This window comes from Protopterus annectens, chromosome 1.part0 (genome assembly GCF_019279795.1).
Source record: "Protopterus annectens isolate FY-2018-M chromosome 1.part0, PAN1.0, whole genome shotgun sequence".
In the NCBI taxonomy this organism is placed as follows: domain Eukaryota; kingdom Metazoa; phylum Chordata; order Ceratodontiformes; family Protopteridae; genus Protopterus; species Protopterus annectens.
Window position 1 is genome coordinate 967,880,379 of NC_056725.1, and position 15,756 is coordinate 967,896,134.

The 15,756-nt window shown below is 36.7% G+C and overlaps 1 protein-coding gene across 1 annotated transcript in view; it reads right to left on the reverse strand.

The window, feature by feature from the left end:
• The window catches only part of ARG1 (arginase 1), a 211,311-nt gene that overhangs the window by 141,992 nt on the left and 53,563 nt on the right, over positions 1-15,756 (reverse strand). Inside the window, exon 2 of the mRNA XM_044064577.1 lies at positions 3,466-3,538. Within this exon, the coding sequence (XP_043920512.1) occupies positions 3,466-3,538 (73 nt within the window). The remainder of the gene's footprint in view (positions 1-3,465; positions 3,539-15,756) is intronic.

A 15,756-nucleotide genomic window follows, 5' to 3' on the forward strand; every position in this document is an offset into this window, starting at 1 on the left:
AAACCTGATCATAATTCTCTGTATTGTTAACACCTTTATCCAACTTTCTGATTTTTTTATTCTGTAGGAATTAATCTATCCTTAGTATATTTTTAATAATCAGCATTTTGTCTCACACAGTATAGTATATTGTTAAATACTGTTATGGATATGTGCTTACAAGCTTAATTCATAATCCACTTATGTGCTCATAAACTAGAATGTGTATTTCGTGAAGAGCTGAGATAATTACTAAGAATCTGAAGACTTTCACTGTCTATACTAGTGTCTTGTAGTACTGTTTGAAATACTTCCTATCCTGTTCTTCCTGTAGCATATTTTGTCCTCGTCAGGTTTGCTGGACTATGCAAATTAAATTAAAAAAAAGGAAAGTAGACCAGGTGCTCATCACAGCAAACTACAGATGGGCCCACTATTGCAAGGAAGAGTGATAATGACTTGGGCTCAGTAAGCGACTGGGTAGGAAAATAATGAGAGGCTGGACGCTTCCTTTTCCTGTGAGTGTAAGGGCACTTTTTGTGATAGTATGCTACCCTAATGGAAGCTAGCATTGTTGATTAGAAACAACTATCAAAATCCTTTTCCTGTCAGTGTAAGGGCACTTTTTGTGATAGTATGCTACCCTAATGGAAGCTAGCATTGTTGATTAGAAACAACTATCAAAATCCTTTTCCTGTCAGTGTAAGGGCACTTTTTGTGATAGTATGCTACCCTAATGGAAGCTAGCATTGTTGATTAGAAACAGCTATCAAAATCCTTTTCCTGTCAGTGTAAGGGCACTTTTTGTGATAGTATGCTACCCTAATGGAAGCTAGGATTGTTGATTAGAAACAACTATCAAATATTGATGTTGGTGAGTTAATTAGAAATAGGGGGAGGGTATTGATGAAAGAGGATTAATTAGAAAACGGGATAGGATATTGATGCACATGGCTTAACTAGAAGAAGGGGTGGGGTATTGCAGCAGATGGATTAATTAGAAAGAGAGTCGGGTGGGTTAATTAGAAAGAATGGTAGAATATTGATGCAGGTGGGTTAGAAACGTAGGGTACCGGTGCAAGCATATTCATTTGAAATAGGAGTAGGGTATTGATATAGGTGAGTTAATTAGAAAGATGGGTAGGTATACAAGTGGGTTAATTAGAAGAAAGGGTAGATTATTGATGCAGATATGTTAATTAGAAGGAGGGCTAAGGTACTGATAAAGGTGATTAATTAGAAAGAGAGGTGGGATATTGATGCAGATGGATTAATTAGAAAGAGGGGTAGGGTAAGTTCAAGCATATTAATTAGAAAGAGAGATAGACTATTGATGCTGGTGAGTTAACAAGAAAGAGGGGTAGGTATTGGTACAGGTGGGTTAATTAGAAGGAGGAAAAAGTTATTGATGCAGATTGATTAATTAGAAGGGGTGGATTATTGATACAAGTGTGTTATTTAAAAAGTGTGGTTGGGTGTTGATACAGATGGATTAAGTAGAAGGAGGGTAGGGTGTTGATGCAGGGGGGGTTAATTAGAAGGGAAGGTAGGGTATTGATAAAAGAGGGTTAATTAGGAGGAGGGTAGGGAATTGATGCAAGTGGGTTAATTAGAAGGAGGGTAGGGTATTGATGCAGGTGGTTGAATTAGAAGGGGGTAAGATGTTTATTTTTATTTGCAGTTTGTTTACCAGGATGGTCCTTTGGGCCACGAGGAGCCCATTTTCAATGGAGTCCTGGGGAGAAACGCTCCAGAAAAATACAGATATTGAAAATTACACAAATTACAAAATCACAAAATTACAAAAATTGCAAAAACTTACAGGTTAATAAATGAGAGTTAGAAAAAATGCAAGGTAACAACAGTTGCAGTAAAACTGGCATTTGAGGGGGCAAATGCATGAAAAATCTTTTCAAACAAATTATAAAGGTGGGTTAATTAGAAGGAGGGCAGGGTGTTGATGCAGGGGTGTTAATTAGAAGGGGGTAAGGTATTTATGCAGGTGGGTTAATTATAAGGGGAGGTAGGGTACTATCCGACCTTAACAGAGACCATGGGTGTGGAAGCCCTCTTGCTCCAGTCTTGATGCCTTTGCACATTCAGTTTGTCAATTAGACTAGCATTTCTTAGGAATCTGGGACAATATTCAACACTTCCTCTTGACTACGAACAACAAACATAAAAAATATAGTTAGTTGCAAATACAGATGAATGCTTGTTAAACATAATTCAAACATCTAGCAGTTTGTAAGGACAGCTTTATTGTGTTGATGGGTGATATTTTGTTTACTGTTCTGAACTGACCAGGCAATCTTTGCTCTGAGTATTCATTATTTATGGCAGTTCTGGCTTCTTTTACTTAGCATTGTCCTCATTCTTGAAATAGGAATATCTTTAAGGAATGTATATTTAGAGAGGTTGAACATTTCTGTCAAGTACTTGCAAATTGGATTTGCAAATATCATTTGCAGCTTTATTCAATGTTTACCAGAAAGAATGGTTCTTTGTATGGTATCTGGTTTTATTCCCTCAGCTCTCAAACTGTTGTTGGTTTTCTGTTGTGCTTTTCCATAACATTCAGTATTGCACACTAATGTGAGGGTGTGAAATGGTGCCGTAGCCAAACTTCAATTTTATTAAAGCTGCCTTGGTACACAAAAGCTGGAACCAACCTGGCTAAGGATGATATTGCATTTCAAAAGAGAAAATACAGGACAAGAAAAGAAATGCTGGGAACCATTACTTTAAGGAGTACACGCCCTTGTCCTGCAAGTCCAAAATTATTTTGGACTCCTTGATTGTTATCAATATAGTAAAATGCTGTGGACAGTGTGAGGCATGTTCCATCAAAGACAACACGTGCAGCATATATGTGAAACTATCGTGTACTCAAACAGGTTGTTATGAGAGGAAAGATGAACATAATGGGTCATAACTAAGTAAACAATCCTAAAGTCACTTTTCAGGACTTCTAATGTTCCATTTCTAGTTGAGAAACTCCATCTGTATTGCATTTTTTAGCTTGTATTTCACCTGGTGTTAACCATTTTTTAAATCACAGTTGTTGTCAGTATTTGACATTGATATAAATATCAAATATTAAAATGAAATCCATGAAATATATTTAATCACAGTTTCTGTTAGCATTAGACACTGATATAAATATCACAAATGGAAATGAAATCCATGAAAAAAATGTAATCACAGTTGCTGTCCGTACCATACATCGATGTAAATATTCCATATGGAAATGAGACCCACTAATACTTTTTAAATCATGGATGCTGATGGTGTAACACATTAATATAAATACCACACAAGTGAAATCCATGACATTCCGGAATTATTTACCTATACGCTGAGGCAATGATGCAGTGCATTATTAAAGTAATCCTCATTCAGAAATCAATACATGGAAAATAATTAAAGCAAGGAATAGCTACAGTACAATTAATTGACAGAAAAAAAACATTTTTGTAACATTACCTAGTGCATTTAGCTTGTCAATTAGACCAGCAGCTCTTATGTATTTGGGACCATCTTCAACACCTCCTCTTGGCTGTGAACAACAAACGTACAAAATATAGTTAGTGGCAAATACAGATGAGCATCTGTAAATTGTAATGCAGACATCAAGCAATCTGGAAGAACATTAGTAACTTTATTGCTCTGATGGATGTTATTTTCTTTATTGTTCTGAAATGAGTAGGCTCTTACTGGAGTGTATTAAGCAAATTACAGTCTGGTAATCCTGTCATCTATTTGTAAAAATAGTGGAGTGCCAGAAGTATTACTCTGTCATGAAGTATTTAATAATAAACTGTTACTGTGAATATAATCCACACCAAAATGAATGTGTTCATGTTTGCATATGGTACTATATGTCACAGTTTTCAATGTGAAAGACACTGTGTGAAAAACAAAGTCCAATTTCCAATTACTTTGCACTATTAGACAGTCATAGCTACATGAACTGGCATGCTGTTAGAGTGTTTCTGCACTGATCATGATTATTCATAAAGTTATTTTAGTCTGAAAGCAAGGACTATTAAGTCTGTCAGTTTATCTGTTGTGATATTATCATAATCTGTAAACCCTGATTTTAGTAAATATTTTCTTGCAGCATCTCTGGTTATTTTATAATCCAAGGTCATCAACTTGCAGTTATGTCAGACTGGTCAATAAAGTGATCCATTATAAGTATTTTATGCACTGCTTAGCTTTCCGAGTATATGGGGAAAAGTAATTTGAGAGATGGAGAGTGTAATTATAGAAAGCAGAACAAGTCTGAAGAGCAACAGTTAAACTAGGCAGCAGTGACAACATGGGACATGTTTCCTTTACCAGCAAAATTAAATGAAACCTTTAAACATTTAAAAATCGGGGGGGGGGGGGATGAAGTAGGATACAGGAAGTGTGTAGCATGCAGTGGTTAAGCAGAGCAATATGGAAACCTTGTCACATCTGTGGACGACATGCGGGTAAAGATATAGAAAGGGAAAATATTTCTGGATTAGCTGTCTAAAATGTGTGAGTGCGATAACAGAATACTAGGCATGAAGTTCAATGTAATCCAGAAATAAAGAAGTGTTAGCCATATCCTGCTGCTCCCTGGTAAGGGCTCACCTTGAATACAGAGTGGAAGCCTGTTTGCCTGCATTTGGAAAACAGGTTTCATCTGCATGTGTTTAGTTGTAAAAGAACAGAAATTAAAAACTCAGTTACATTCTTAGGTCCGGAGTGTCCAGTACAATCACCTTAAAGAAATACATGGCTGAGGAAGATTTACTTTCTTTGAGTGGGATTCACAGAGGGCTACTACAGAGATAAGACATAATACAACTGTTTTCCCACTGGGGCAGCCCTTTCCAATTCAGAGACAGGCCTTCTTCAGTGATTCTATGTAGTCTGTAGAATCACAACAGTGGGCTGTCAATTCGGAAGTGTTACATGCTAATGAGGCATTGCAAGGGGCGTGACCTATGCTAATTAGCCATGTGCTCTCCCACAGAAATGCCTGCAGTAAAACATTTATGCAGCTAAGTAATTCTTAGAATCACTCAGTTGCATAAGTTAGCTCAGCTGGATAAGCTAATTACCTCATCCAAGCATGCACGTTCATCATCATTTTCAATGGATGAGACTTTATTAGAGGTAAGAGCCAGGGAATTGTATTAGATAGACAGTGCTGGACTGTGTATGTGGTGTGTGTGTGCGTGTGTGTGTGTGTGTGTGTGTGTGTGTGTGTGTGTGTGTGTGTGTGTGTGAGTGTGTGTGTGTGTGTCTGCCTGTTTGTCTGTAAGAGTGATCAAATAAGAGAGGGCTGATCTACGGTGAGTATCTGTGTGTGTGTGTGTGTGTGTGTGTGTGTGTGTGTGTGTGTGTGTGTGTGTGTGTGTGTGTGTGTGTGTGTGTGTGTGTGTCTGAGGAAGGCTGCCATACCTTTGGGACTATATTATTCCAGAGAAAGTGCTCATATATTAATGCGAAAAGAGTGACACAAATACATTGAAATGCATTTGAGCATTTTGATGTATTTGCCATACGGCAAGGATGTAGTTGGCCAACTACCTGGAGTTGCCCTTTCTGTTGCTGTCTCGGAGTTGGTATATTTAGTTAGGGGGGGTGTAGGGGCAAAGCACCCCCACCTATTTATGATTTTAATTTAGTTTTTTTTTTTGCGAACGGCCACGTGAATTTTTTCCCTAGGAAAAAATTTGATTTCGCGGCCATTCACGATAACCAGCTTTCGTGCATTATATGTCAACTTTTATGTAGTCGCACATTTGCACTTTCACTTGAATAATATAGACCCATACCTTTAGCCTCCCCTGGACTAATGAGCAAATCCTGAAATACAAGGGTAGAACACTAAACTACAGAAAATTTTAAATATTATACAAAGACACTTAAAAAGGTAATTGGACAATAACAGGAAGTTTAGCTGTATGAAATATGTATTTGGGGGCTCTAGACATAATGGACAATTACTTCACCTTACTCTTATTACTTAAAAGTTAATAGAACAGCAGGTTTTGCAGCAAGAATGACATAAAACTTATATGCGGAACAATAGACACCAGGAACACTTTACCATAAATTACTTAAAAAGTTAGTAGTCCATTAGGTTTAGAAACATCAGGCACCAGAAACACCTTAATATTAACCTTAACTGCTTAACAAGTTATATACTGAAGGACTCAAACCTTGTATCATAGCACAGGAAGCAGCTGACTAACAACACGGTGCTTTAGTTCTGTGTGATAACTGAGGACTTAACAGAGGGAAGGACTAGTATCAGTATGCAGTTTGTGAACAATGCCACAAGTGAAACTCTGATGTCTAGTGTTACTGACTAAATGACTGCACTCTGTAATGGTTAGAAAGAACAGAACCGGTATAAGGGGCATCAGTGTCATTCTGTAAAATCATGGACAGGTGGGACTGATAGAGGGTGTCTTTGTGTGGGGAACTGCCATACATTTACATGAGTATGCTCAAGAATTCTAGATGAAGTCAAGAGTAACACTAGACGACACCAGGTAAAATGTTTAAACCGTAGTACAAGGGGATGCCATCTCACTAGCTCTCCATGAAACACTGCCCCACTTAGAAGACAAAAACTGCTATGCAAGACTGCTATTCATCGATTTCAGTTCTGCCTTCAACAATGTCATCCCTCAGAATCTAATATCAAAGCTACTTCAACTGGGCATAGACTCTCAGTTATGCAATTGGATTCTGAGCTTCCTTACTGAAAGGCCTCAAAAGGTCTGTGTGGGAGACAACAGCTCCGGAAGTATCACCTTGAACACAGGAGAACCACAGGGGTGTGTCTTAAGCCCTCTCCTTTTCACTCTGCTGACACATGACTGCATGGCCAGACATGAGACAAATAGGATCATCACATTTTTGGATGACACCACTGTTATAGGCCTGATCAAAGACGGAGAGGAGGAGGCCTACAAGAATGAGATTAATCAATTACTGGTCTGGTGTGACAGCAACAATCTAGCACTGAATGTCAGCAAGACTGCTGATTTCAGAAGATCTCAAGTACCACACAAACCTCTAATGATGAAAGGGATGACAGTGAAAAGGGTCAAGAGTACAAAGTTCTTAGGTGTTCATATCACAGATAACTTATCCTGGTCAATCCATGTATCCAGTACAGTCAAAAAAGCTCAGCAGTGCTTGCACTTTCTAAGAAAACTTAGGAAGGCAAAATTACCAAGCTCTATACTTCAGACCTTTTATAGGAGCACCATTGAAAGTGTCCTGACCAACAGCATTGCAGTCTGGTATGGCAGCTGTGACAATCAGGATTGGCAGTGTCTTAATAGAGTTGTAAAGGTGGCAGGAAGAATCATTGGCACTTCCCTTACACCTCTGGAAGATCTACACAAATGCCAGTGCATTGACAGGGCCAAAAAGATTTCCAGGAATCCAATGCATCCTGCCAATGGTTTGTACACTTGGCTCTCCTCAAGCAGGAGATACAGAAGCCTGCATTGTAAGACCACCAGACTAAAAGCTGTTTCTTTCCACTCTCCATTAGACTGTTGAACTCTTGGGAAAAACGAACCATGACGTCTGTTACATAACTAGCTTATCAAGGGGCTTATTTTATGGATGTGCAATAACTAAGTGCAATACTAAGGTAGCTCACCCACACACTGAAGGATTGTAAAGTGCAATATACTAACTGTGCAGTAATTCAGTCCATTCATAGATATGCTGCTATTGCTTATATTTTACTTTGACAGTATTACCTTCATATTGTTCCTTGTCTTCCTTGTCTCCTGTTCTGGCTTGGGTGTGGGTCACTGCTGTCCTACTTTACTTACTAATTGCTACTTATTAAAATTCTGCTGTAATATTTTATTAATTTTTCTCTGTCTATATGTGCAAATGTTTCCTGCATTGGGAACGAAGCATTGTAATTTCGTTCAGCTACACTGTTGTGTAGTTCTGAATGACAATAAAGTTTTCTTTGACTTTGACTACTTCAAGTCACTTACAAAGTTAATAGACCAACAAGTGTAGCATCAAAATGCAGTTTCTGAGACTCTAATATCTGGCTTTATTGACTGACTGTAATCATCCATGATTTATGAGGGGGCAGGGGGACAATAAGAAGCTACATCATTCTGAAAACTCAGGAATAGGTAAGACATATAGTGCTCTGTGTGTGTGTGTGTGTGTGTGTGTGTGTGTGTGTGTGTGTGTGTGTGTGTGTGTGTGTGTGTGTGTGTGTGTGTGTGTGTGTGTGCGTGTGTGTGCGTGTGTGTGTGTGTGTTTCTATGTGTGGGTGTGGTCATCTGCCTTTTGATGCTGTCTATGCTGTTATGGCTCTGCTACAACCAATTACTGTGGGCCATAAAACAGTGAGATACTGTAAAGTTACCAGGATGCTGTAAATTCTGTGCATCCCAATTACCAGTCTATCAGAAACTGTCAGGTCTTCCATGTATGGTCACATATTGGTGCAACACAAGGAAACAAAAACAAAACATATTGAGTCCATTACAGTAAATGCTGCTGCAAAGGGTATTACCCACCTAGTGACAGCCAGCCCCACACATCCATTCTTACAATGCTAGTTCAAGCACTCTACAATTCATGGAAAAGCTTTGTGACAGTTTCTAGTACCTACATAACAAGAGACATTTGGCTATGTGTTTATGGTCTGCAAACATATGTAAGTGTATGTAGTTTGTTAACCACATCAATACTGACAAGTCCGACACCTATGTACAGGTGTGCATCTGTTGGTGCCCTACAGTATGTGCTTTAAATATGATGATTCTGAATGGCTATTCATAATTCTTGGATAAGGATACTCTGTCTTATATTCTAACACCCACACCCATACGGAGACATACAGGCACACATACACAGACACTACAAAAAGACCAGTATGTACAAAGGTAATTAGTTCATATAAGTGGAGTCTTTTGAGGCAACCACTTTCGTGTAAGTTAGGGATGGGAAACGTGTGTAGTAGTACTTGATACTTGTACATTGTGCAAGTGTCATTGAGCTCCATGCTTGTATTCCATGGATGCATCATTAATGTTGTCTTTTTTGCCCCCATCATCCCTTCTGGTAGCATGGTCCCCACAATGTGCACAGCACTATATAATGCAGCACAGCTCACATGAGAAGCACTATGGCAGACATGCATGGATTGCGTCTTGGCTTCTGCGACATTGCTTTAGAACACCAAGTATTTTGTGCCACTGCCTGTGACTTATTTGCATCCTACTGTACCTGTACTTACCATGTTTTGGAACACTGGGCAGATGTCACCAACTATGAAAGTAGTGTGTAAGTGGCGTCCATTGTAGGATGGAAAATTACACGTATGGTATGCCTCATGTGTACTTGTCTTTCCTTACTATGCTCCCTCTCTTCTAACTGTTCCTGTATTCATTTCATTGTTTTATGCAGTGTGTTACTTGTCTGTTTGAGGTAGCTAACACTACTGTGTGGGCTGTGCTTTATACTCCCAACAAAATGTCTCTATGGTATCATGTCATGTGTAAATGCCCAACAAAGTTCACTTACCTACTATATGTATGCATAATGTAGACTCACAGTGTATTCGGCACCCTCAGAAGGAAGGAAACTGCAGATGGACTGCCAGTCAATACCACTTCCTGTTGATACACTCATTCCCAAATTGCAAGTGAACCTTGAAGGTATCATGGATGCATTTTTTTCTAGTGCACTTTGTTACTCTGTGGAATACCATCACAATATTGCATCCGTCTTGGGAGCTAATGAGGAACTTTTTGTCCTTCTCATGCTTTTCAACAGTCATCTAAGTGCAGAATTGAGTGTCCTGCATGCAGATAACTGGAAAATAACTGTAGTGACCTGACGGCTAAAACATTCCTCTAACTAAGATGCAGAGCATTGTGATAATGTTGTCTGTTTGTAGGATGTGCTATCCATGGTATGATAAGGAGTTTGGGTCACATGTCAATTGCTGCAGTTGTGGTGCAAGGTGGCTCTGCTGAACTTTCATTGCTTCAGGAGATCCTTTTCATTTGGGACTGCAAATCTCACACTACCATAGAATTTCCATCTGTAGTGTAGCTTGGCTGGGAAGGCAACACAAGTGCCCATAGTAGTGAGTTCTTTATTTTTCCTTTTTTTTCTTTTCCTTTCTTTACCTTCCTTTCATTCCCTTTTTTGTTTCTTTTTTCTTTTTCTCTTTCTTTCTTTCCATATTTTTCCCTTTCTTTTGTTATCTAAACTAACTAAAGCTCATAGCTCTCAACCTTCCATCTCCAAAATGAGGAGCACTACCTGTTTTAATGTGTGACAAATGAGCAAAATGTGGAACACTTACTAACAGCTTACTGACAACTTCACCTAGGAAGCTCATAAGATGGTTAAAATGTGCTGTTTTTACATATAGGAACTTATCTTGATGAATTAATATGATTATGCTCTCTTTATCATGGATATCAGCTAAAAAAAATACCTAACGCTGAATGTGCAACAGATACTTTCATTGTGGAACTTCAAGGAATGTGAATGTTTCAGGATCTCAAATGAGGAACATTCTTCCTAATGAGGTACACTTGAGAGGTATGCTAAAGTTAACTAAAAATAGCTTGCATAAACTTGCCTCACTGATGGGCAGTTGTATGCCTTCAGCACTTTTTATTCCTAAACTCCTGTGTGGGCTTCCCTTGTCGATACACAAATAGTTCTTGATCAGTCATAGTGCCTCTACCCTCATGTGTAAGACATCTCTTATAAGTATTATATTTTCACAGAACAAAACAAATGGAGACCTCCACGATGTAAAATGAACTGAATTTATTAAAAAACAAGCACTTTCACGTACAATAGGTACGCTTCCTCAGGTTTACAAAAAGACTCAATATGAATGCTTTATATACCTTAGACCAACAAATTAATCAATCAATTACATAAAACACTTATTCAATTAATTAACCAATCCATTCAACAAACTCAACAGGGTTTGGTAGAACTCAATATTACTAGAGTAAATGTGTATGTATAAGCCCCTTTTTTATACCAATATATTTATACAAAATCATCATGCATATGGATTGAATGAAAATGAAAATTTATATAAATGTAGATATATACATATAAACATGGTACTTAACTAAAATATATATAATAAAGATGAGAATAAAAATAAATATAAGATAAAATGTGAAGCATCAAAACACCCAGGACTACTGAAAACACATCAGTCCTAGAATATATAGGATAGGATAAAAACAATAAATAACAAATGCAGTCATAAACCACATAGAAATATGCAGATGTATTTATATAAAGATATATACCAATTAATTTAGATATCATAATCAAATAATTCCATGGCCATATTCATATAAATAAAATAACTAACTATAATAACTAACTAAAAAATCCAGATTTAATATATCTATCTACGTGTTGCTAATATGGGTTTTATACTAACTGACTGGTTAAGTCCCGGTTGAATGTGAGACTTCAATCTTAGAATCCAGTTGAGCTCTGCTGTTTCCAGGTGATTCTGTCCATCACCCCCTCTCTTGTTTATATTTATAACTTGTAAAGCCCTAAATTTAAAACTATGTTTAGGGTGTGTATCTATATGCTTAGCTAAAGCATTTGTTAGGTTCACCTTCCTTATATCATAGATATGATTATAGATACGATCTCTCAACCTCCTAGATGTTAGACCTACATAGTATGCATCACACTCTGTGCATGTGGCTAGATATATCAAATTCTTAGTCTCACAAGTGGCATAGAAATCATTCGTGAATATATGATGGAGTTCAGGTACAATAAATTGATAGTCACTAATAATATGTTTACACATATTACACCTTTCACAAGGAAAGGTGCCATATCTAGAGGTCGATCTACCCATGATGCTATTGGTTTCCCTATTGATTCTTTCAGAACATAGTAATCTCCTTAGATTCTTACTATTTCTATACCTGAACGTTGGTTTATCACCTACTATGTTGCTAATGCATTGATCTATTAATAATACACCCCAGTTTTTCTTAATGATATCAATAATAAATTTGTTATCATTCGTATATCTGGTATTGAAAGCTACCTTCTTGTTATTAAAACTAGCTTTAGGAATATGTTTAGTTTTGTTCTCATTTTTGCCATTATTTTTATTATTATTATTTCCATTCCTTGATTCTGTATCAGTCGGTAATGCATTGTTATTATCAATAGGACTGGGAATTATACCATTCTTACACTGTACATCTTTCTTCATACTTTCTATCAACCAAGTGGGGTAACCCCTACTCTGAAGTAGTTCACATAGAATATCCCATTGAATGTCCCTATCAATACTATTTCTACAGAGCCTGAAAATTCTTGTAAAATGATTTCTCACAAGGTTGGAAAATATATGACGTGGGTGCATGCTGTTATATTGTAATGATGCATTCCTCCAGCATGGTTTACGATATAGTTTAGTGGAAATCATGCCTTCTGCATCTTTAAAAATAGTAATATCTAAAAAGTCTATAGACCAAAGAACAAGGTGTAGGCACTCGAAAACAAACAAGTAAATCCAAGAAAAGTGCCCAGGTCCGCTTGTAGGTGTACCAAACAGTTTTATTTCACAGAATAAAATTGATCACTCAATGAAGTGAATCAATGGCAGCAATGTCTCAAACAAAATAAACGCTCTTATATGCACTTTGAAAACTGCGTTTTCGTCAAAAAAGACTTCATCAGACAACATAAAAACCATATACACACGTTTAAATACTTGAATGAAGTGATTGAAAACTACTTGATTGGCTAAATTTCATTTCAAACACACCTATCATTTCGGTACATCATTTAATTCATTAATGTTAATGATAATGACTATGTCATAAAGTGCTACGTGCTTTTGTTAAAAACTCATGTGTTAAAAACAAACCTTTATCTTAAAAACTGATCCAAAATAAATACTTATTGTAAATTATTATATATATGGATATATTATAACTTATATCTCAAAAAATTAAAAAACAATTTAAAAAGACGGTTTTAAAAAAAACATTTTAACCACTGATTAAGTAAATAATGTATGTATAGAAAAAAAGGGCTGGAGATCCACAATGTTCAAATGCCCTCTAGTTTCCACAGTTGGAATTACATTATAATTTATTGGCCCTTATTTTTAATAGGGGTGTAATTGTTAAAAACTCATTCATTCCTGGAATATTGTTGGAATCCAAGTAAACCTGCCACCATAACTCTCTATTTTCGAGGATTTCTTCCCATAATCCTCCCCTACTGTCAGGTTTAACCTGGTCCAACACAAAAAATTCATATCTAGCTCCAGAACATACGTTGCTATGTTTGTATAATGCATTGGTACTTTTTGATTTGGAGATGTCATAATAATGTTCATAAACTCTGCGTTTCAAACATCTCTCAGTCTTTCCTACATAAAAAGACTGGCAAATTTGACAAATAGCTATATACACAACCCCCCTACTTTCACAATTATAATGGGCCTTACTTGTAATTCTTTTTTTCCTACTGTCAATATATATCTCCGACTTATCCATAATGTATGGGCACTGATGACATCTTCCACACTTATATGTCCCCAACCTCCTATTTATACCTTCCTTGTCTCTTTTCTTACCTCTTTCAAGTATATTTCCTATATTAGGTGGATTTTTGAACACTATCTTGGGTGTCATTTTGGTTATCTCTTCAATGTCAGTTATAGTACTAAATTTGTTCCATTCTTTTCTAAAAATGTCCCATAATTTTGTGTTGGAATTATTATATTCCAAAACTAAGCTTCTCTTATAATTAGCTTGATTATTCTCATTACTATTGCTTTCTGCAGGTTGCCCAAACCCCATTTTAGTTTCATTGCCCTTGCCCAAAATAGGTTTGAATCTATCCAGTCTTCCATCCTCTACTTCTTTTCTTAATTTGCTTATAAATTCATCTGGATAACCACGTTCTCTAAACATTTTATGTAACAATAAACATTCTTCCTGGAAGTCTAAGTCATTAGATGTCATTCGGGAACCTCATACAAATTGTCCTTTGACGATGTTCTTTTTACTGTGATATGGGTGGGCACTATTATAATGTAAGTATGAATTGACATAGGTTTCCTTCCTATACACCTTACTCTCAAATTTACCTAATTTTTTGTATACTTCTATATCCAAATACTTCAAAAATTCTCTACTAATAGTATAGGTAAACCTCAAATAATTGGTAGTATGATTGATATAATCCATAAATTCCAAGAATTTTGCCTCACTCCCAATCCAAAAAATAACAATATCGTCTAAGAACCTGTGGTACAATGTCCATAGTTCCTTGTACTCACAATTGATGATAAACTGCTCTTCCCATTTCGACAGTACGATATTGGCAAAAGTGGGGGCACACGCGGCCCCCATAGATACCCCCGCCTTCTGTTGATAACACTCCCCGCCAAACATAATGAAATTATATTTTAACACAGTGTCCATAAGAATCACACTTGCTACTTTATCATTAAGACTCAAATCAACGTCTTCAAACACTGCTTCTTCAAAAAGACTCATACCCTCTGCATGTGGTATACTTCCAAACAGGTCTATGACATCTATTGTAATGAATCTAATATCCTCTCTAAACAAGTCCTGTTTGAGTTCACCTAAAAAATCCCAAGAGTCTTTTAAAATTAGCTTGTTATTAATCCATATATGTTTGGTCTTAACATCTATAAACTTAGCTAAAGGGGCTGTTTTGGATCCCTCAGCTGAAACTATAGGTCTGAGGGGTGGGTTCAGCATATCCTTATGTATCTTCGGTATGCCGAATATGGTGGCCACCCTTGGTTTCTTTACTTCTAAATATTTCAAAGTTGTTTCATCAATTGTTTTTTCTGTCAATAAGTCCTGCAGAATAGAATCTATCCTATGATGCGCTACATTAATTTCATTATGTGAAACCTCTGTGTACTTAGTTTCATCCCTTAAGATAGTGTTCATTTTACTTTCGTACAGTATTTTGTCCATAATGACGACCCCACCACCCTTATCTGGTTTCATAACTCTCAGCGAAGCATTATTACTCAATTCCATTAATATGTCATTCTCCTCTTTACTTAAGTTATAATGGACCCAATGTCCACTATGTTTGTTTCTCACTAAATCAACCATATTATTTTCAAAATTCTTGATCTGAGGGTATAAGGGTGGATTGTATATGGACTTTCTCCTCAATTTATTCTCAATCCTTCTATCTTGATTAAAGCCCATTTTAGAGGCCATTACTTCTAAATTAATCTTCCTAGTAAATAACTTCACATCTAATATAGTACGTGTATAGTCTCCCTTTCTATTTGGTATATATTTTAATCCTTTGCTTAATAGTGAAAAGTGGTTTGAATTTAATTTCAATGCACTAAAATTATATATAGTAAAATTGTCATAAGTGTGTTTGACAATGTTGCTCATTGTTTCATCAGAGTCATTAAAATGACCCAACAAGCCCAGGGTATCTAGTAAAATCTCCCCTGCCGTCTTACCCCCCCCCACCTCTGAAAATTTCCTCCATGTTCATAGTTACTATCCTGTGCGTGTCCCTTATTCCCTAGGGGAGGGAAATCAACATCATAATCTGTTGTATACCATCCATTTTCCTCATTCAACTTTTGTCTATTATTATATTGTACATCTCTTCTGTAATTATTCCTTGTCCCATTACGTGTGTTATAACTCGTCTGGTTATTGGGTTTTGGGTAACACGTGT